General features: G+C 36.5%; 1 protein-coding gene across 1 annotated transcript in view; it reads right to left on the reverse strand.

Annotated features, from left to right (window-relative positions):
- The window catches only part of Arpc2 (Actin-related protein 2/3 complex, subunit 2), a 95,829-nt gene extending 85,763 nt beyond the window's left edge, over positions 1-10,066 (reverse strand). The window contains exon 1 of the mRNA XM_089085707.1: positions 9,938-10,066. Within this exon, the coding sequence (XP_088941833.1) occupies positions 9,938-10,011 (74 nt within the window). The 5' untranslated portion in view covers positions 10,012-10,066. The remainder of the gene's footprint in view (positions 1-9,937) is intronic.
- Between the last annotated feature and the right edge of the window lie 12,691 nt (positions 10,067-22,757).

The raw sequence follows: 22,757 nt of genomic DNA on the forward strand, positions 1-22,757 counted from the left end.
GCTAAAAAGTGCAAGACATTATGGATTGGACCCAAGCCAAAAAACATTGATGACACCCTTACATTAGCAAAAGCAAACACTGTCTCAGTCATATCACACACTGATTGTGAAAGAGATTTGGGGATCTTTAGAGACTCAGGGCTGAAATTCCATCAAACACACAGATCTCATTGCAAATAAGGCAAGCAGGCTGGTTGGTTTAATCAGGCATTTAGACACCAAAACCTTCACCAGACTCTACAAAGCCCTTGTGCAACCAACCATTGAGTATGGAAACATAGTGTGGGGTCCCTCATACATTGGTGATGCTATCAAAATCAAGAAGGTGCAGAGACATGCCACCAAACAACTCCCTGGACTAAAAGAAATGTCATATGAAGAGCGCCTGAAACAAATGAAGCTGCCAAGCCTAATCTATTGAAGAAAAAGAGAGGACCTGATCCAGATTTTCAAATCAAGAAAGGATCTAGACAGAACCAAGCTTGACAAATTCTTCTGTAGTCAGATTAATATCTATACTAGGTGTAATTCTGCAAAAATACAGAAACAAACAGCATCAACTAGACAGAGATCTTCTTTCTGGTCAGTTAGAGCAGTTAAAGACTGGAACTTGTTACCCAAAGAAGTAGTGTCAGCACCAACTCTAAACAGCTTCAAAAACTGTCTTGACAAGCATCTACAGAAACAAGAGTTTATTCATAATACATAACATACAAAAGTGATGACTTTGTGCATAAGATGCACTATGTTGAGCCAAAATTAGAGAGTGCCACAACAGGATATGATATCCTAGTAAGAGGCACTGTTCCTGTAAGTTATAATGTAAGTTATAAAAAGAAACTGATAACTGAAAATTAAGGTAAAATGTTGTTTTGTCAAAATTTCAATAGGGTACCAAACCAGTTACCAACCCCCAACAAATAAACTGACACCCCCAAAAAAATAAGAAAACAACTTCTACCTCACTGATTTCTTCTTTCTTCTTCTATTTAACAGCAGGCGGGATTTTCAGTAGTACTATTTAGCCCTTTTCCTTTTGCTTCGCTCTGTGGGCTACAGGGCTACTGGCTTGATTGCCTCATATTTATTGGATATTTTCAGATATCTTTCAGTAGATCTTTTGACTCTAGGAGTTCAATTATGAGATGGTATATGTCGATTTCTATGCTCTGTGTGCAGGTATAGTTGGCCAGGCTCTCGGCTGAACGTGAGATTTGGTGGTGTGTGAAGCATTTCAACACTTTACGAAGCAAGGTATGTTTTGCGGACGTCAGCATATTACATTCAAATAGGCAATGGTCAATTGTTTCATTATTCATATTACAATGCCTGCAAAGAGGGTACAGGGGAATTGAACCACTTGAATTAGAAAACTTATACGAGAATGCAAGAAAATTTAGTCCATTTGTTCCAGAACGAATTCTATGGTAAATTTTAGAAAAATACTTAATGGGAAAGGGGGAAAGGATAGGATTATTCTTATTAAAATTAATATCTGATAGCCTCCATCGGTAAATATTTCTAATCAGGATCGGTCTCCAATTTGGCAGATCAACATTTATAGCATGTTCTTGTATTTCATCAACTCGATGGATACCACTTATGCCAGAGTGGCTAGGAATATACTGAAAATAAGTTCTTATGCCACTTGAAGCAAGTTTATCTATAATACTGAGACAATGATAAGTGTCAATGTCCAACTTATAATGACCAGCAACTCAAGGCTTGATAAAGAGTCGGAGTATACTATAATATTACTTGAATTTGCAATCAAACGTTGGTTTTCCTTAAGGTGTTCTAATGCCATGATTATGGCATTTAACTCAGCAGACATTATAGATACATTATTATATAATCTCTTACCCATTGCAATTTTCAGGTGAGGAAGGAATACACCACTTGCTACCTTCTCATTCATTTTTGATCCATCAACAAATATTTGGACGTGGTTTTTATAAGTAACTGTATTAAGTTCAGCAAATTTTTTCTGGACAAAAGCAATGGGGGTTAGATCTTTATTCCACTTTGAGAAATTAGCATTTAGTATGGGAATTGACAAATTCCATGGAGGGTAATTAGGGAAAGTAGGTGCAATAGACTTTGCTGGTACGCGATACTTCTTCAGAATATTGGCATACTCATCTGCAATGCCTCTATACATGGCTGGATATCTTAACCAATTATGTAGGGTGTGAGCTATTTGATTCAATTTTTGCAAGATGTTTTGTCAAGAGAAAGCTACATCTCCCCCTTATAGTTGTTAATCCACTCTCCATAAGCAGAAACTTGGTGCTTGTGCGTTTCCTAAGACCAAATATCAGATGTATTATATCATTTCGTGTTGTTTCAATTTTTTTGCATCTGGGTCTTTGCACATGCACCATAGACAATGAGCCCATAGTCAATATGGGGTATTATATGTGATTTGTAAAACTGGGGTAAGGTTTTCTCCTTACAGCCCCAGGGTGTGGAAAGAAGTTTTTCAAATTGGAAAATTGACTTTTGCAGATTTGACTGTGCTATCTCAAAGGTTTTGCCACATGACCATAGCACCAGATCGTCAGCATATTGTAGATTCGTGTGGGGGAGGTTCATGTCCCAGAGATATACGGCAAAAAGGAGGCAACTGAGGACTGCTCCCTGAGGTAGGCCTTTGGTTATTTTCTCTTGGGGTGAAGAGGTTGAACCAACAAAAACAATGAAACTTCGTCCTTCTATGAACGATTTTATGAAAGATACTGGCTTGGGGGGCAATCAAAGGTTTGCAAGTTTGTTTCTAAGTGTGTGGTGGTTCACATTGTCATATGCCCCTTCAATATATAGGAAAGCTGCAACTAGGACATTATTTTTTTAGAATGATTCATTTTTTGTATTTGCTAGCAAAATTAAAGTATCTGTTGGGGAGTGTTGTTTCCTGAATGTAGTTTGAGTGTGAGGGATCATATTATTTTTTTAAAAAAAACAGAGTAGTCTGTAATAGATCATTTTCTCAATTATTTTAACCATCACAGGAGTAATCATTATGGGCCTATAGGACTCAGGGTTATCTTTGGGTTTATTTTTCTTTAGGATTGGTAAGAGGGACGAAAATTTCCATATATTGGGGAACATAGAAGATGCCCAAGCGTGATTATAACAGTTTAGCAGTTCCTGTTTGTATGAAGGGGTGAGATTCTTTATCCATGTAGGGTGTATACTGTCATAGCGGCCACTAGTTTTGGTCCTAATATGATGTATTGCATTATTCATTTCCTGGATTGAAAATGGACTAGTTATAAACTCAGATCCTGGGCGTGGTTGGTAATTTAGGCTCATAGGAATTGGGAATATTTTGATTCGATTGTACGTGTAAGTTTATTAACAAAGAGAGTTACAAATACTTTAGCCTTTTCATTATCATTATCATAATGGGTATTATTATGTATAAGCTGATACAGGAGTGGGTTGGAGGAAGTCTTTTTTCCCACACATGTGGCTTATGACTTTATGTATAATTGGCTCATGTGTCTCTCTGGAGAGATTATTTGCAAAATTATTCCAGTATTTATATTTAGCATCTATTATAGTCCTTTTTAGATTAGATTATGCTTGTAATTATTTTAAATATGTAGTAGGTGATGGTTTTTTATGAATGCTCTCCTAGCTGCCATTTTTATTCTCCATTTATTTTGGCACTCATTTGTCCACCATGCTTTGGGAATGTGTTTAGGGAAGGTTTTTTTGGGTGTTGTCCTGGGAATAGCATGATTAGCTGTATTTATTAGTAAATATGCCAAGACTTCAGCATGTGTGTCAACTGTTGGGTTTGAAATGCATGAATTTTGGGTGAAACTTGTAATTTCATCATTTAGCTTATTTTGGAACATAGACCAATTTGCTTTAGTGTTGATATATTTTGAGGTGTGTGATCGGGTTTCAGCAGGTTCATTTAGGGAGCAAACTATAGCAAAGTGGTCAGTACATAGACTATCAATTTTTTTTATACAAATTTTATTCAAAATATTTAAAGACACAATTTGTAGGTCAATTGTAGAGAATCTGCCACTTTTGGGGTTGAAATATGTATTCAGGTTTGGAGGGGTAGCAACAGCTAAATCAATATTATTTGAAGTCATACTCTCAATCAATTTACCAGCTTTATTTGCTGGTTTATTCCCCCACAAAAGGCTGTGGGCATGGAAATCTCTGCAAATAATGGGATTTTTTAACATATTAGAATTATTTATATATTTAAAGAAATCCTTGGCATCCGTAGATTGGCCATTAGGGTTATAAAAGCTTATTATGTAGGTTTTTGTATTATTCAGCCAAACACTGATACCAATTGCATCAACATCATTTGCAAAATCTGGAAAGTTGATGCCACATAATTTTATATTTATTATTAATTAATCGGCCTATTTAACCTCCTTTTCTCTCTGGCTACTTTCTCTTTCTCATCGTAGAGAGTCCCGTGTACTTACTGTCGAGTTTTTGAATTAATACAGTCCCCAGAAGGCAAGAAATATCACTAGCTCTATTAACAACACAAACGATAAGTTAATTCGACTTATTCTTTGTGGTTCATCTTATGTTCCACTGGAGCATTGATACGTGTTGTGTTGTTGATTTATTTTTCATATGACTGTGTATCAATGTTTAGCTTTGTTAAAAGTAAAGCAAGATCTTTTTTTGCTTGAAAGAGCATATCATCAGGGATGTAGATTTTTGCCAATTCTGCAATGATTTTTGTTTTCTGTAGTTGATGTATGTTCATGGCCTGAACTACATTACAGTTTAGAATGAATAAGCATATATTTGGGGATTGCATGTTTGGTTTTGCATCCTGTTTGTCAGTTAAGGGATTAATTCCTGGTTTGTTTCTTCTTGAGAGGGGGGGCCAGGCTGACGTCATCTCACCGGAGAAGGAAGCTTGTTGACTTGGTAATTCCTTCTGATAGGGATGTGAGCTAAGGGGCTTAGAGGATGGTGTTTTATACGGGGTACTTGATGCATTGGGGGCGTTTGACTTGGGGGTTTTGGTTGGTTTCATTACGGGCTTTATGTGGTATTGTTGGGCAGCATTTGCTTCCATTGCTGCAAAGGGGTATGGAATGGCCTTCTCTGTTGCTATTTGGAGTGTTAGTGCTCTTTTCTTATATGCAGGGCATAGTGATTGGTAGATTCATGTGGGCCTTTGCAATTGATACATGTAGGCTGAGTGTTGTTGTAAGTTGTCAACTCTTTAGGATGGAATGCTTTACAATTACTACACTCTAGGAGAATTTCATTGCATTTGTTTGTTGTGTGTCCCAGTTTGAGACACTTCTGATACTGGATAGGCTTTGGTTTGTATTCCTTGTGCGGTTTGATTTGACCAAATAGGAATAACTTTTCTGGGATATTAATTTTTTCCTTCAGTGTGAATAAGAGGGATCTACTTGTTTTAGGCCATTAGAGTTAGGTAACATCTTCAACTGGGATTGTGTTGCCAGCCCTATCTGAGAAGCCCTTCTTTTAAATCCTGAATGGGTATTTCTGGGGGAACATTATAAACTACTATTTTTGTTGGGGATTCTTTTGGGTTCCATTTAGATGCATTGATTGGGGTATTCAGAAGGGATTTTAGATTAATTATTGTGTCTGCTGATTTTTGATCTTAGACAGCTATTAGCAGGGATCCACCACAGTGAATATTAATAGAAAACATTGATTTTATCAGTTTGAAAATTGCAACTCTTATTGCAGTAATCTTTTTTATTTCAAAGGGGGTAATAGGAGAAATTTTAAGGTAAATTCCTAAGTTTTGGGAGGGAGGATCTTGGGTCGGGAGAGGGGAAATGGTTTTGATTGGGGAGATTTTTTTCCTTTTTTTAGAGCTTCTAGAAAGGACCTCCTGAAACCCATTATCATCATTTATAGTGACATTAGCACCTACACTGATCATTGTCCTATTCTCAGTATTGGAGCTATCATATGAACTTTGCGATAGTGAGCTTGACCAGCCAATATGGGTATAAGTTTCACTGGTATTTGGGGTGGGATCTGGGGGGAATTTTTTTTTTGGATGGCTTCATATCACTGTCTATTGGCAAAAGTTTTAAACTAAAACAAAACTATAACAAGAATGGACAATAAAGTGATAACAAACCATTTGCACTCTACTATGGGGAAAGTTTCAGGATAAAAAAAACACCCCAGTATGGCCCTGAGGAGAATTTGAGCACGATTTGTTTGGTACAACTACTGATTATTTGAGATAATAATTCAAAAGAAATTTAGTTTAAATTTGATTTTCCTTAAGAAAGGCAGCTTTTCATCCTTTTCTTCCTCATGCTCAACATACAACAGCATTTCTAGCTCAGTTTAATGCATCTATTGACAAAAAGCAGAGCCTAACTTTTGCCAGTCTAGGAATTTTGCATGGAATTTGAATTTTTTTGAAAGGCATATAATTATTATTAATAATTAGTGAAAATTTTGATTATTTTTGAGGAATGGTGTGGTTTTCTTAACAATAAAAGAACATCCTTTCAAAAATCCAACAGGGTACAGTGTTGCTTTACTGGTCACAGCAAACCTATTTCCCAACATGGTTGTTTTTTTTTCTAATCTAAAAAGAAAACTGGTTGGAAACTGAATGGACAGCCATGTTGCAAAATTGGTTTGGAGTCTTTTCTCTTGAATTGTGGCTATACAGTTTGCAAAACAAATAACAGGAAACATTACTTAATCTAGTTTTATTCAGGATACTGATACTGTTAGGGCTCTGCCTCAAATTTTACGATTTTCTCCTTTCTAACCTTTTTCTAAGGTTTCAGTAATCTTTCAAAGTAAAAAAAAAAAACATTTGCAAAGTTTCTTTGCCATTTTTCTAGGATTTAATCAAATAATCTCAAGATGAATACTTTATTTGGAGAAACCCAATTGAACCTTTCCAACATTTTGTGGTAACAAACTGTAAGTAGGGAGTGATGCAGCTCAATAGTAACAAAAAGGCTAAAAAATGGAATTATAAACAGAGTTTATTATGGTGACTCCAATTATATAAGTTTCTTTAAGTTTAGTGTTACCCATCAAAGGCTACAAGCCCGATAGAATTTGCTTGGTTTTCAAGAAAGGGGAGAAATGCCACCTAAAAGTTAAAAAATCTTAACAAAAACCACATTATCAGATTAAGCATTTTAATTTACTTAAGCTTTTTTTTCAAGCATAGATCAGCAATGGAGCTAAATGAGTTCTTAAAGTCAAGAGGAACACAGTTTACTGCAAGATATGTTTGGAAGGGTAGAAGATCTGTTTTATTAGTTAATACTGTTGCTTTTTGATATTTTTCACAATTGTGATATTAAAATTTTTTTTTCATTATCAAGCTCCTATCTAAAAAAATACGGAATTTCATATTTTTTGCCAGAAGAAAGATCATGCATGTGTGTTTAATGTTTTTTTCTAGTGGTAATTGTATTGGCCCAGTGGTCCTAGAATATCAGGAGAGGGCTCATTCAAACAGAGATTAAACGTTTTAGTGCCCATTTTAAGTGACAAAAAAGATTGTAGGGCAACTAGGCCCTCTTCCATGCATCTTTTTCCCCAAAATTGCCTGATCAAGATTTTATGCAGCATAGTTGAAAGTCCCATTAGCTATACCTTTGGCAGTAACATGAATCCCCACAGCACAAGAGGAAAGCTCTATAAGTTATAAAATTTACCCATTTTTTACATATAATATCTATGTATAGCATACACAAAGAGGATTTCCATCGAGAGGATTTTCCATTGGGAGGGAAATTTCCAGGGGGTAAAATTCTTTAGGGGAAATTTTACTCTGGGTGAATTTGCCAAAATTAATATATGAATTTTTTTTACAGATGGTACCACAATTTTCATTTGGTTAAAGAAAATGATGCAATTACATATACCAAAATCTCAATCTTGGTTGGTAAATCTAGTGGTTTTTATGACTTTTGCATTGATTTAATGTATTGTCTTTAGCCCCCCCCCCCCATAACAAATTGTGTGATAGGGTAAAACCAACAGAATTGAAGAAAAATGTAAGAAATAATTATATCACTAATTCATGCCTGAAACTGTGAATAGATTTTTAGTCTGGAACTTTGAACTTCCTTCAGGTTTGCAGTTGTAATTAAATTTAGCTTTTTTCAAGCATAGGATGTAATACTTCAGATAAATTGTCTGTTCTTCTTTAGGTAGAAATAAGCCTTCAACAAGTTCTGGGGATGGTGGCAACAGTTGGTGGTACATTTATTGTAATAAGGCTTGGAATGGTCGTGGATGCATTTGGGTCAATTGTGACTGGTGCAAGGGGCATATGAATTGGCATTGTATCCCTGAAGACCTATACACTAATCATGCCAGGTTATCAAAAGAGTTAGATGACTTCTCTCTGTTTTCTAAGTTAATAAAAACTTAGTTTCTTCTTATATTTTTACTTTGGAATAGGCTATTATAATTTTGTCTGTTTTCAATACAAGTATCTGAAAGTTTAAATGTTTTTGTTTACTTTTTAATATCTTTACTTTTATTTGTTTTCAACATAATAGCCTGAAGGTTTAAATGTAAAGGAGCTTGTCTGATCCTGGTTGGAAAACTGGTTGTGTCCCATGTTGGTCTTCTGATTGACATGTTGGAGTATGTGAATAAAGTATAGATTAGAAAACTGGTTTGACATAATGTGTACATGTTTATTGTAATGAGTTTAAGAAAAGTAGTTTTCATATATTAACAAAGCTACTTTTGGCATACTTTTCAAGGTGTATGAAACAAGCAATGACAGAGCTTTCAGGTAATGTATAAATCATATCTGAGTCAGTTGTTTTGTGGTTTTTGAGCTGATTAAAGTACAGAATATTGTTCCAAGAGTTGGCAAATGGGTTTAATACTCTAGGTACAGACCTGTCATGTAGACAAATTTCAGGACCCTCTAGAGGGAGAAGGAGTGGAGATAGGGGTAAATATTTACCAAATCATATTGAATTATGAATAAAGTGAATATATCACTCAATGCTTTTTTGTATGCTCTTTCCAAATATAATAATCATTTTTATTGGAAATGAAGGTAAAGTTCTACCAAATCATATTATTGAGTTAGAAATAAAGTGAATACACCATTTGATGCCTTTTTTTATGCTGATAACAAATATAATAATCATTTCTATTGGAAATGAATTTCAGCCCTCCCCCTATATATACCTAACCCAACCTAACCCTGAATTAGCATATATAGGGAGGGGGGCTGAAATTCATTTCTGACAGAAATGATTATTATATTTGTAATCAGCATAAAAAAAGGCATTGAATGGTGTATTCACTTTTGTCCTAACTCAATAATATGATTTGGTAGAACTTTACCAAAATGAATTTTAGCTCCACCCTTATTTAAACAATTCAGGGTAGGCTATAAATTTTACACATTAGGGGGGTGGGGGTAAAAATTTTGTCTGATGTAAATGAGAGGTAAGTTTAAACTATCCCTCACCCCCCTAATGTGCAAATATATGCCCTGAATTGCATAAATAGGGTTGGGGGCTAAAAATCATTTCTGACAAAAAATTATTACATTTGTAGAGCATAAAAAAAGGCATTGAAAGGTATATTGATTTTATTTGTAACTCAATAATATGATTTGGTAAAAATTTACCAAGATAAGTACTTCAAAATACCTTTCCAGGACATACTTTAGCCTGTAGACCCATCCCTGAAAGTTTCATTTTCTTAACATAGGCTAACCCCTTTCCAAGATAGCCAAAAGTAGCTAAAGTATAATTTTACCAATAAGAGTTGTTTTTCTCAACATGTTTCTTTCTCAATAGCCCCAATTCTAGGCTTCTACTCAAAATTACCCTAGGCAGCAAGTTACAAGAGGCAGTAGCAGGATTGCAATAGACTACTTTAAAATGGTTTGATTATGAACTTGCAATTGATTAGAGAAAAGACATACCCTTCAATTGCATTTCTTATTTTCACTGTAAGGGCTTCCTCAACGATACGATTATTTATCTCAAGGAGAATCATTTTCCCCTCCCTTTCTTTCCTCTACTTCTTTCTAAAAGTAAAGGATGTGATTGCGTCAATAAAGCAGTGTTTCCACTTCAAAAAATTTTTTAATCCTGTCCCGGGACCGAAAATTCTAAAATTCTAGTTAGCAAAACCGAAAAAATCCAAGATTTTTTTTCTGGCGGGAAATAGCTAGAACCCTATACAGCTATGTTGATTTTCCAGAACAAATGCAGTTTGTGTTGATATTTTAACACATAAGTGATGCTGAAAGTCAGAAAAACGAATAAAATCTAAAACACAGGTGTCAATCTTGAAAAAAAAAAGTAGTCTACCATCGGCGGTATTGGTCTTCCTTTTCGGACGTATTTTTTGTAGCTAAATCCGATTTTTTTGCTTTCTGCAGTTTAGCAACAAATTAAGGTAGTTTTAAAGATTCTTTATCCTTTGATTTTTGTAATCAAGATGTGAGGAAGAACAAAATCTCATTTTCAATTAATTTCAATGTAAGCGGATTCCCGGGAATGGTGAGAAATAAGATTTTTAAGTTTCATTACAGTTGAATTACATTCCTTGACTTAGTGGATCGTCAAACTCATCTTTGGTAGAGTTCCTTCCGTACGTATAATAAAAAATCTACAAATTGCCCCAACCTTGAACTACTTCAAAAATTGTGTTTACAAATCTTTTATTTCTCAGAACTTCTAACAAAAAGACCAAAGGATTGTCGGATAAATAAAACATATCGAATATGAAAGGGTCAGTAGAAAAAAAAACAACACAAAAACAAGAGACTCCGAGGAAACCGGCTTAGACATATCAGCACTTCAAGACTGCATCATCGATAAAGTAAATTAAACAAGATGAAATCTTACACTAATTGCCAAATGTCACATATTCCAAGATTTTTGGTTGTGTAACAATGGAAGATAGGATGAAAAGGGCTCCTCTCCAGAACTCATATTTTTTGGATCCAATTCTGAGCTGAGTTTTCCATTTGAGTTTACTTTATGTATCAACTACAGTCCAAGACTAATTTATTCAATCACATTCGTTAACCGCAGCGTTTGATTTCCCATTTTTCATTTTATCAAGAAGCTGTCTTTCCAAACAAAACGAACTCCAGTTCTATTCGGCACGTCTCACGCCAATTTTGACTGTAACTGTTGCGTTTTTCTGTTTTCACGTTCTTCACGACGCTGAAAAACATCTCAACAGCAGCGTTAAAAAAGGGCAAACTGAGTAAATACCTAACCACTGATAAAAATTCCTAAGCCGAGGTACCCAAGCTGGCGTTCCAACCATCACCACACTCGTCCAAAAATCAATAATACCCCCTTTGTCAGTCATGGTTGCCTGCACCACCCTCCTTTCCTTAACAATTTGCTTGACGTTCCAAACGTGGATCTTGAATTTTTGCAGCAAGCACATCAAGAGCAGAGTGGCTGAAAAGTCCATGGGCTTTTGCCGGATCTACGAGTTCGGCTAGCAAAAACATTTCTGATTCAAAAACAAATTGCCTTTTTGATCTGAAGTAAGATTCAACATAGAACTTCCTAGCTGCTTCGTATATCAATAGTACCAACGACTGTGAAGCTCGTGTAAGATAGTTCTATTGCAAATTCTTGAGAGTTTCATGAGCTGCAACACCAAGGTTTGTTTTGAACATGGATAAATATTCGTTTTCTAGCAGAGCATCCAATCCAAGGGCGACCGTTTCTGCCCAGTGGACGTAACTGAGTTTCATAAAGTTCATCACCAGTGTTATGAGAAGTGTCTCAGCCTCTTGTTTGATCTTGAAGAAAAGTGGATTTTCACTCTGAAAAAGTAAGTTGAAGCTGCAAAAAAAGTGATTAATCACATAACTTTGAAATTCTATTTGAATCCGGTGTAAGGGGTTTTTCAAAGCTTGAAGGGCACGGTCATTAGCATGCGTTGGGCTTTTTTAGAGATACTAGCTCTAGATACGACGCTAGAGCGTTTTATTGTTCCAAGACCCCACTAAACCTGGCCATCTGGTTTGGCCACGTGCTAAGATGCTCCGCATGTCTGTCTGCGTGAAAGTTTGAAACTACTCCAGGTCAGACTGGTGTTTGGCACTGACACTAAAATGAGTGTTAATGGTTCTTCAAAGATCCTCTAGATTCACTCTTCTGCAAAGAGTGAAAAAAAATCGGAGGGCAAGAAATCCGATAAAGATTTTGGGATATCTTGTATATTTTTCTATGCCTCATTTGTTGAAACATCCAGAGTTGGCAATAGCAATGTCTCCCTCCTACGAGTTCTTGAACAAAAACCGATCAAGATCGTATTCATCATTACAATATAAAGCATCTTCACTATATTTCCGTAAACACTTCCTATTTGGAACTCTGTCCGTTAACACTAAGAACTGAATTGGGGGATCCTCTAGCAATATCAAAAGGATTGGCTGTGATTTTATGTCATTTTCGATCCATCCTCACTGCCTAAGATGAACAATAGAAGAATTCTATTTGTCTGTCCTGATATTGACTGCTATGTCGGTGCTCTGAGTCCTCGTCAAATAGGTCATGGATTGGACTATTACAAGGGGCGTACTATAACGTCTGGCTATGGGCTTGGTAGTTGGGTTTCTAGGCTATTTCTTTCTGCACTACCCCTTGACAGAAAATATCTTTGCCCTGCTGCATCCAATGTTGCTGCCTCAACACTACAGGAGTGGGGATCGGGTAAAAATTGTAACGAGTGTTAAAGAAAATATTAGATCTTCAGCAAGAGCCGTTGGTGAGCAAATAAAATCTCAGCAAAATGGAAAGGGGTTAAAAAGGGTGCATGGTCATCATTCACTCCTCAGTCTCTACCCAGGTGGGAAGCGAATGACATCAACAACAACTTTGAGGAATAAAAGGAAGAAGAGCAATAAGAAAAAAAGATTGTTAGATCAAAGACGGATTTCTTGTCTTAAGAAGACCTATCTCCCCCGCAAAGAATCGCATCCATCAATCAGCTCTTCATTGAATCCATTCAATGCTGAAAATGTTAATGTCAGTGTCAAGTATGGCTACCATGAACAATTTTATCCTTAACAACCCCTCTCGGAAAATATACACTTTCGGATATTTTCCAATGAAGACTATTTCATTGACTTATCATCGACATTTATTGATTTAAGTGTTTCGGTGAAGAAAAGGTTAGACAATGCAACTCCCAGTGCTGCCAATGGCCTGTCCTATGAAAACTGTATCCTACACAACTTGTTCAAACAAATCAATGTATTCATTATAGGAACATTGGTGAGAACTAGCAATAATTTATACAACTATGCAAGCTACATACAACTTATGATGATGACACCAAATGCGTATAAGGAATTGAGAGGACAGGCACTGGGCTATGAACACAGATCAGGTGTTGATACATACGGGGAGTTAACTGCTGCAGTGAGTATCAACTAGTTGGAAAATTAAATCATGAGATATTCAATATATCCCAATGGTTGCCTCCCAATGTCAAGATTGATAAAGTTACAACTAGCTCCTTCGAATTTCATGTTGAGAAAACCATTTGCTACATCACCTGATGGAAATTTCAATATGACTTCAGCAAATCTTTATGTTCGAAAAAATCAGGTTTTGAGCTCTGTTGCATTGGCAGTGGGAAAGCTAAGAGCCAATGGTAAAAATATCAAACTTCGTGTCCCCCATACGATCACCAATCAACATCACATTGCAACTGGCTCTCGCAGTTATACTGATTCATCATTTATCAATGGAGAAATCCCATCGAAACTCGCTTTGGTCTTTGTGAAGAGTGCTAGTGCCGTTGGATCCTGGACTGCATCACCCATGATTTTATTTTTTTTTGGTCTATCTAGCCTTGTGTTCAAAGTGAATGGAATTCCTCTGTACACTTTATCATTTGATAAAAAAATCCTATAACACTCTGTATGAGTTGACCATGCAATCCCTAGATCATGACTCACAACTATTTGAAAATGGAATAACCGATTCGATGTTTCAAAAAATCATGGTGTAATTGTTTTGGACTTGTCTGGCACTCAGGATTAGAGCATAGTACTTACGGGGAATGTACCTATAGAGTGCACATTTGCCAATGCTTTGACTGAAAGTATCACATTAAATTACTAAGTCAATTTGAAACTTATTGGGAAATCACACCCGAAGGCAGTGTTCTAATAGACCTTGCAACATGAACACAAACCAAATAGTCAGCGTATTTAATATGGATTTATACATGTCCATATATAAGTCCTATTATATACCATCGGACTTCATTGAAAAAATTCCAAGTGTTAACAATATACTAATCATTGTTAATAGCTGTCTATCGAGTTTGAAGACAGGTCATTGGCAAATTTTTTCTGGACAAAAGCAATGGGGGTTAAATCTTTAGTCCACTTTGAGAAATCAGTATTTGTTATGGGGATTGACCAATTCCATGGAGGGGATTGGGGGAAAGTAGGTGCAATAGACTTTGCGGGTACAGGGAACTTCTTCTGAATATTGGCATACTCATCTGCAAAGCCTCTATACATGGCTGGATTTCTTAACCAATTATGTAGGGTGTGAGCTATTTGATTCAATTTTTGCAAGATGTTTTGTCAAGAGAAAGCTACATCTCCCCCTTATAGTTGTTAATCCACTCTCCATAAGCAGAAACTTGGTGCTTGTGCGTTTCCTAAGACCAAATATCAGATGTATTATATCATTTTGTGTTGTTTCAATTTTTTTGCATCTGGGTCTTTGCACATGCACCATAGACAATGAGCCCATAGTCAATATGGGGTATTATATGTGATTTGTAAAACTGGGGTAAGGTTTTCTCCTTACAGCCCCAGGGTGTGGAAAGAAGTTTTTCAAATTGGAAAAGTGACTTTTGCAGATTTGACTTGTTAGCAAAACCGAAAAAATCCTAGATTTTTTTTCTGGCGGGAAATAGCTAGAACCCTATACAGCTATGTTGATTTTCCAGAACAAATGCAGTTTGTGTTGATATTTTAACACATAAGTGATGCTGAAATTCAGAAAAACGAATAAAATCTAAAACACAAGTGTCAGTCTTGAAAAAAAAAAGTAGTCTACCATCGGCGGTATTGGTCTTCCTTTTCGGACGTATTTTTTGTAGCTAAATCCGATTTTTTTGCTTTCTGCAGTTTAGCAACAAATTAAGGTAGTTTTAAAGATTCTTTATCCTTTGATTTTTGTAATCAAGATGTGAGGAAGAACAAAATCTCATTTTCAATTAATTTCAATGTAAGCGGATTCCCGGGAATGGTGAGAAATAAGATTTTTAAGTTTCATTACAGTTGAATTACATTCCTTGACTTAGTGGATCGTCAAACTCATCTTTGGTAGAGTTCCTTCCGTACGTATAATAAAAATCTACAAATTGCCCCAACCTTGAACTACCTCAAAAATTGTGTTTACAAATCTTTTATTTCTCAGAACTTCTAACAAAAAGACCAAAGGATTGTCGGATAAATAAAACATATCGAATATGAAAGGGTCAGTAGAAAAAAAAACAACACAAAAACAAGAGACTCCGAGGAAACCGGCTTAGACATATCAGCACTTCAAGACTGCATCATCGATAAAGTAAATTAAACAAGATGAAATCTTACACTAATTGCCAAATGTCACATATTCCAAGATTTTTGGTTGTGTAACAATGGAAGATAGGATGACAAGGGCTCCTCTCCAGAACTCATATTTTTTGGATCCAATTCTGAGCTGAGTTTTCCATTTGAGTTTACTTTATGTATCAACTACAGTCCAAGACTAATTTATTCAATCACATTCGTTAACCGCAGCGTTTGATTTCCCATTTTTCATTTTATCAAGAAGCTGTCTTTCCAAACAAAACGAACTCCAGTTCTATTCGGCACGTCTCACGCCAATTTTGACTGTAACTGTTGCGTTTTTCTGTTTTCACGTTCTTCACGACGCTGAAAAACATCTCAACAGCAGCGTTAAAAAAGGGCAAACTGAGTAAATACCTAACCACTGATAAAAATTCCTAAGCCGAGGTACCCCAGCTGGCGTTCCAACCATCACCACACTCGTCCAAAAATCAATAATACCCCCTTTGTCAGTCATGGTTGCCTGCACCACCCTCCTTTCCTTAACAATTTGCTTGACGTTCCAAACGTGGATCTTGAATTTTTGCAGCAAGCACATCAAGAGCAGAGTGGCTGAAAAGTCCATGGGCTTTTGCCGGATCTACGAGTTCGGCTAGCAAAAACATTTCTGATTCAAAAACAAATTGCCTTTTTGATCTGAAGTAAGATTCAACATAGAACTTCCTAGCTGCTTCGTATATCAATAGTACCAACGACTGTGAAGCTCGTGTAAGATAGTTCTATTGCAAATTCTTGAGAGTTTCATGAGCTGCAACACCAAGGTTTGTTTTGAACATGGATAAATATTCGTTTTCTAGCAGAGCATCCAATCCAAGGGCGACCGTTTCTGCCCAGTGGACGTAACTGAGTTTCATAAAGTTCATCACCAGTGTTATGAGAAGTGTCTCAGCCTCTTGTTTGATCTTGAAGAAAAGTGGATTTTCACTCTGAAAAAGTAAGTTGAAGCTGCAAAAAAAGTGATTAATCACATAACTTTGAAATTCTATTTGAATCCAGTGTAAGGGGTTTTTCAAAGCTTGAAGGGCACGGTCATTAGCATGCGTCGGGTTTTTTTTAGAGATACTAGCTCTAGATACGACGCTAGAGCGTTTTATTGTTCCAAGACCCCACTAAACCTGGCCATCTGGTTTGGCCAGGTGCTAAGATGCTCCGCATGTCTGTCTGTGTGAGAGTTTGAAACTACTCCAGGTCAGACTGGTGTTTGGCACTGACACTAAAATGAGTGTAAATGGTTCTGCAAAGATCCTCTAGATTCACTCTTCTGCAAAGAGTGAAAAAAAATCGGAGGGCAAGAAATCCGATAAAGATTTTGGGATATCTTGTATATTTTTCTATGCCTCATTTGTTGAAACATCCAGAGTTGGCAATAGCAATGTCTCCCTCCTACGAGTTCTTGAACAAAAACCGATCAAGATCGTATTCATCATTACAATATAAAGCATCTTCACTATATTTCCGTAAACACTTCCTATTTGGAACTCTGTCCGTTAACACTAAGAACTGAATTGGGGGATCCTCTAGCAATATCAAAAGGATTGGCTGTGATTTTATGTCATTTTCGATCCATCCTCACTGCCTAAGATGAACAATAGAAGAATTCTATTTGTCTGTCCTGATATTGACTGCTATGTCGGTGCTCTGAGTCCTCGTCAAATAGGTCATGGATTGGACTATTACAAGGGGCGTACTATAACGTCTGGCTATGGGCTTGGTAGTTGGGTTTCTAGGCTATTTCTTTCTGCACTACCCCTTGACAGAAAATATCTTTGCCCTGCTGCATCCAATGTTGCTGCCTCAACACTACAGGAGTGGGGATCGGGTAAAAATTGTAACGAGTGTTAAAGAAAATATTAGATCTTCAGCAAGAGCCGTTGGTGAGCAAATAAAATCTCAGCAAAATGGAAAGGGGTTAAAAAGGGTGCATGGTCATCATTCACTCCTCAGTCTCTACCCAGGTGGGAAGCGAATGACATCAACAACAACTTTGAGGAATAAAAGGAAGAAGAGCAATAAGAAAAAAAAGATTGTTAGATCAAAGACGGATTTCTTGTCTTAAGAAGACCTATCTCCCCCGCAAAGAATCGCATCCATCAATCAGATCTTCATTGAATCCCTTCAATGCTGAAAATGTTAATGTCAGTGTCAAGTATGGCTACCATGAACAATTTTATCCTTAACAACCCCTCTCGGAAAATATACACTTTCGGATATTTTCCAATGAAGACTATTTCATTGACTTATCATCGAAATTTATTGATTTAAGTGTTTCGGTGAAGAAAAAGTCAGACAATGCAACTCCCAGTGCTGCCGATGGCCTGTCCTATGAAAACTGTATCCCACACAACTTGTTCAAACAAATCAATGTATTCATTATAGGAACATTGGTGAGCACTAGCAATAATTTATCCAACTATGCAAGCTACATACAACTTATGATGATGACACCAAATGCGTATAAGGAATTGAGAGGACAGGCACTGGGCTATGAACACAGATCAGGTGTTGATACATACGGGGAGTTAACTGCTGCAGTGAGTATCAACTAGTTGGTAAATTAAATCCTGAGATATTCGATATATCCCAATGGTTGCCTCCCAATGTCAAGACTGACATAAAGTTAGAACTAACTCCATCGAATTTCATTTTGAGAAAACCACTTGCTGCTGCACCTGATTCGAACGTCATTATCACTTCAGCAATTCTTTCTGTTTGAAAACAGCTGGTTATGAGCTGTATTGTATTGGTAGTGGAATAGCGGAGAGCCAATGGTAGAAATATTAAAATTTTTGTCTCCCATATGGTCTCCAATCTACTTCACATTACCACTGGTTGTCGAAGTTATACCGATTCATTAATTATCAATGGAGAAATCCCATCGAAACTCGCTTTGGTCTTTGTGAAGAGTGCTAGTGCCGTTGGATCCTGGACTGCATCACCCATGATTTTATTTTTTTTTGGTCTATCTAGCCTTGTGTTCAAAGTGAATGGAATTCCTCTGTACACTTTATCATTTGATGAAAAAAATCCTATAACACTCTGTATGAGTTGTCCATGCAATCCCTAGATCATGACTCACAACTATTTGAAAATGGAATAACCGATTCGATGTTTTCAAAAAATCATGGTGTAATTGTTTTGGACTTGTCTGGCACTCAGGATTAGAGCATAGTACTTACGGGGAATGTACCTATAGAGTGCACATTTGTCAATGCTTTGACTGAATGTATCACATTAAATTACTGAGTCAATTTGAAACCTATTGGGAAATCACACCCGACGACAGTGTTCTACTAGACCATGCACCATGAAAACAAACCAAATAATCAGCGTATTTAATGTGGATTTATACATGTCCATATATAAGTTTTATTACATACCATCGGACTTCATTGAAAAAAATCCAAGTGCTAACAATACCCTAATCATTGTTAATAGCTGTCTATCGAGTTTGAAGACAGGTCATTGGCTATGCATCTTTCAAACAGCGAAGAATATTGAATTTTCTTATCCTTTTGGCCTATTATATAAATTCTGCACTCCACACATCAAAAACTTTATTGAGAGTAGTGGGAGAACTATTGTTCAAAATCAGAGGAGAGTACAGGATTTAACGACTATGACATGTGGCTTTCATGCACTACTCTTTTTCATGTTTAGATGTCGTGGCTATACCTACATGTAGTTTTTCAGGATTTACGTTGACTTTCCTTGACTGAACGACTTCCTAGTGTAAAATATACTCTCAAGCGTGTTTAATATTTATTTTAGTGTCTTACGAATAAAATGTTATAAAAATGTTTGTAAAATTTTTTATTAATAAAAAATAATGTATATACATAATAAACACGACTTTTCTACTCTTAGAGTTCTTCTTCTTCTTCTACTACGTATAGGTATTTGTCGAAAACAACTAATGCGGGTAGATCATTTGAATTTATTGTATACTGATCCTGATGTTCTGCAATGTCAGGGTCACATTTTCTACAGTATAATGTAAATTCACTCTTATTATATCTCTTTGTATAGTCAATTATACTATTTTCATTTATTTTGTAAAATTCACATGTTTCAATTTGATTATTTGAAGTGTGTCCTCAATCTGTGAGGACACATCACAATGTTTTATCTGTGTCCTCAAGTGGTGAATCACATTCTGTAACAACCAAATAAAAATCAGTAGTTGCCATTGTCATTGTCTTCACAATGATGACGTAGAAACCAAATTCTTTTGCTATTCCAACAGTTGAATCGTAGACCTGGCTCCTCCTCCCAAAACAATCTAAAGCCACGACGACACCAGTCTCTTAGCAATAAACTAACATCACGTTTAGGATTCTTCCGAATCATACCAGGATATGTATTCTCCCACTGATCACATTTGTCATAGTGGCAATTAGAGCATAAGTGTCCTCCAGGGGGAGAGTCGCAGATCTCTTCAAGACAGGAATTAAAACCTTTAATTTGTACGGCATATCCTCTATGCAATTTATACGGGTTGCATAATCATACTCATCAATCATTCTACAATTCTCAAATGATGACCATCTGCCCAGTGTGTACTTGCATAGTGGACGTGAATGGAACATTTTTTCATGTGTTGACACTCTCACCGCCAAAATGAAACTGAACTACGATTAACAAATTGCGTGGGAGAGAGAGAAAGGAGTAACTCCTCTTTGAACAACATCTTTCTTGTGAGAAAAAATCATAGTCTTAAATTTATAAGGTAGTGTGTTCAAAAGCATATCCACAATATCATTTCGTCTTGTCGTGATTAATATATCAAAAATTGTGTAAATGCCTTTGGACCACGACGTAAAAGCGTCATGCAATAGTCTAATGATGGATAATCAGTTTTCATTATATCGACAAGCATTCTCTGAAAAAATTTCTTCCTTTGAATAGATAACTCCAGAAAGTCATCATCTAGAATCAATCGTTTTTCCGTAAACACAAGATTCCCTATAATTCTCTCTTTCTCAAATCTTTCCATTTTTTAGAGTCCTAACACTCTCACAACCAACTTTAGACTAAGCAAGATTCTTTTTCTACTTTAAGAATATAATCTAACCTTCTATAGAAAAAATATCTTCGATTTAGAAACAATTTTATTAAATATAATTACAATAATAATAATAATGACTTATACAATTTATTCTCCTCCATATATTTCACTAGTGTATCTAAAGCAGCTTGAAGGCTATCTATATGCACTATATTCAATTTCGCAGCAAAGCATAATTGCTCCTCCAATTTAAATTTGCTCAATGATATCACATATCTTGCATACATATTATTCCATCCTAGGCTTAGTCTACATCCTCGTGTAATTTCTGCTGCCAGGTTTGGCACTCTCGCCTTTATATCATTGCTGCTACCTGCTCCACCATCAAGCTCCAATAGTGTAAACATAGCACTCATTTTCTATGCTAATATTGTGTCAAATAGTAGAAAGCAAAAATAATCTGTTCTCTCTTGGAATTCAATTCTCTTACTAATATGAACTACAATGAAAATCATTCCTTATATTGAATCCGATTGCTAGAGCTATGATAATCGAGCTCCTGTATATGGAGTGCTCTCTGTATTCATTGTCTCTGATTGGTCCAGAAAATGGCTGTTGACACAGAAACCGGTCTGGTAAGTCATGTCCCTTCTGTAGTACTAGATACCTGTCCTTGGTAAGTCATATCCCGTTGAAACTGCAAACATTCATGCCCCAGGCTTGTAGGTTCTGCGTCTATTAATGACTTACTACTCATATAAGGTTTTTATGGAATGGTGGGTTGTAAAAACTTCAGATGGGGATCCTTTGATTTGAAATTGGAAGTTACAGTGCCATTTTTAAAAGTCAAAGTTATGACATTTTTAATCAAAGTTATACCCCTGGGAAATTTAAGGTTCTTATGGAAGGGCTGGCTGTATAAACCTTAGAGGTGGCTGTCTCATTTGGTTTAAATTCGAAGTTCTAGTGCCAGTTTAATATTAAATAGTGATGAAGGTCAACTAGCACCCCCCCCCTCATCTACCCCTATTTTCACAAAACGCATCTGATTGAAATTATACGACAGCAGTTTTGTTTAAAATAGTCCAAAGAACATATAACAATGCCTTCGGGGTTGTCCCAACCCCCCAGAGCCCTGGGGCAAGTTATGCCCCAGGTTTTAAGTTATGCCCAGAGGGCGTATAAGGTTTTTATGAAATGCATGTTTGACTTCTACTTTCCCAAAATACGAAGGGCATTAAGATCAGTTTCAGGGAAGGTTGAGGGCAGTATTGAACTAAATCATAAATCATTCCAGGATGGTCGGAAAACCCAGCTTTGGTTAATGCGTGTCAACAAGTTAAAATGTGGTATAGTGCGTGGATTGATTCGGGCCGTCCTAAACAAGGCGTCGTAAACAATGTTCAATTGTATACAAAGGGACAGTTCTCCAAATATCTCGCCTTGCACCGCTCTCGTGTGATTGATGAAAACAGTGCGTCGCTACGAGTCGATCCAAATAAAATTTGGAAATTCATCAAGAAGAATCGATCTGCAAAAGTGCTGAGTAACGAATCCGCCCCTAGTGAAAGTGAATGGAATAGTTATATCACGAGTGAGTTTGCTTCACCTGATCCTGAATTGGAGTGCAAGTTTGAGAGATATCTTGATCTCTGTTTAGAATCTTTGGAACCGGATCTTGGCCACGTACTGAGTATGTCGGATGTTCGTTCGGCTATCCTTAAACTTAAAAAAGAAGTACTACAAAGGAGTAGATAATATCTGTGGTAAGCATCTGATTCTCGGTAGTGAACTGTTAACAGTACATCTAGCACTTATGTTCCAAATGATTTTTAGTTGCGGTCTATAGCCAGATATTTTTTTTACCGGTGTAATCATCCCTGTCATCAAGAAACGTAAAGACCCATCTGAATGTTGTTCTTTACCGCCCGATAACCGTTGCTCCCGTTTTTTGTAAATTGATGAAGTTATTAGTTATTGAGGAGATAAAGTATGTTTGTAGTACGCCAGATTCGCAGTTCGGTTTCAAGAGAAATATTAGCCGCGAGCAATTGCATAGCCTGTTGTCTAATGTTTTGTTGGATGCAGGTACTAAAGGAGAAACCGTGGTACTTGCAG

This window comes from Artemia sp. Qi Xiang Cuo, chromosome 3, assembly GCF_049724085.1.
Source record: "Artemia sp. Qi Xiang Cuo chromosome 3, ASM4972408v1, whole genome shotgun sequence".
In the NCBI taxonomy this organism is placed as follows: domain Eukaryota; kingdom Metazoa; phylum Arthropoda; class Branchiopoda; order Anostraca; family Artemiidae; genus Artemia; species Artemia sp. Qi Xiang Cuo.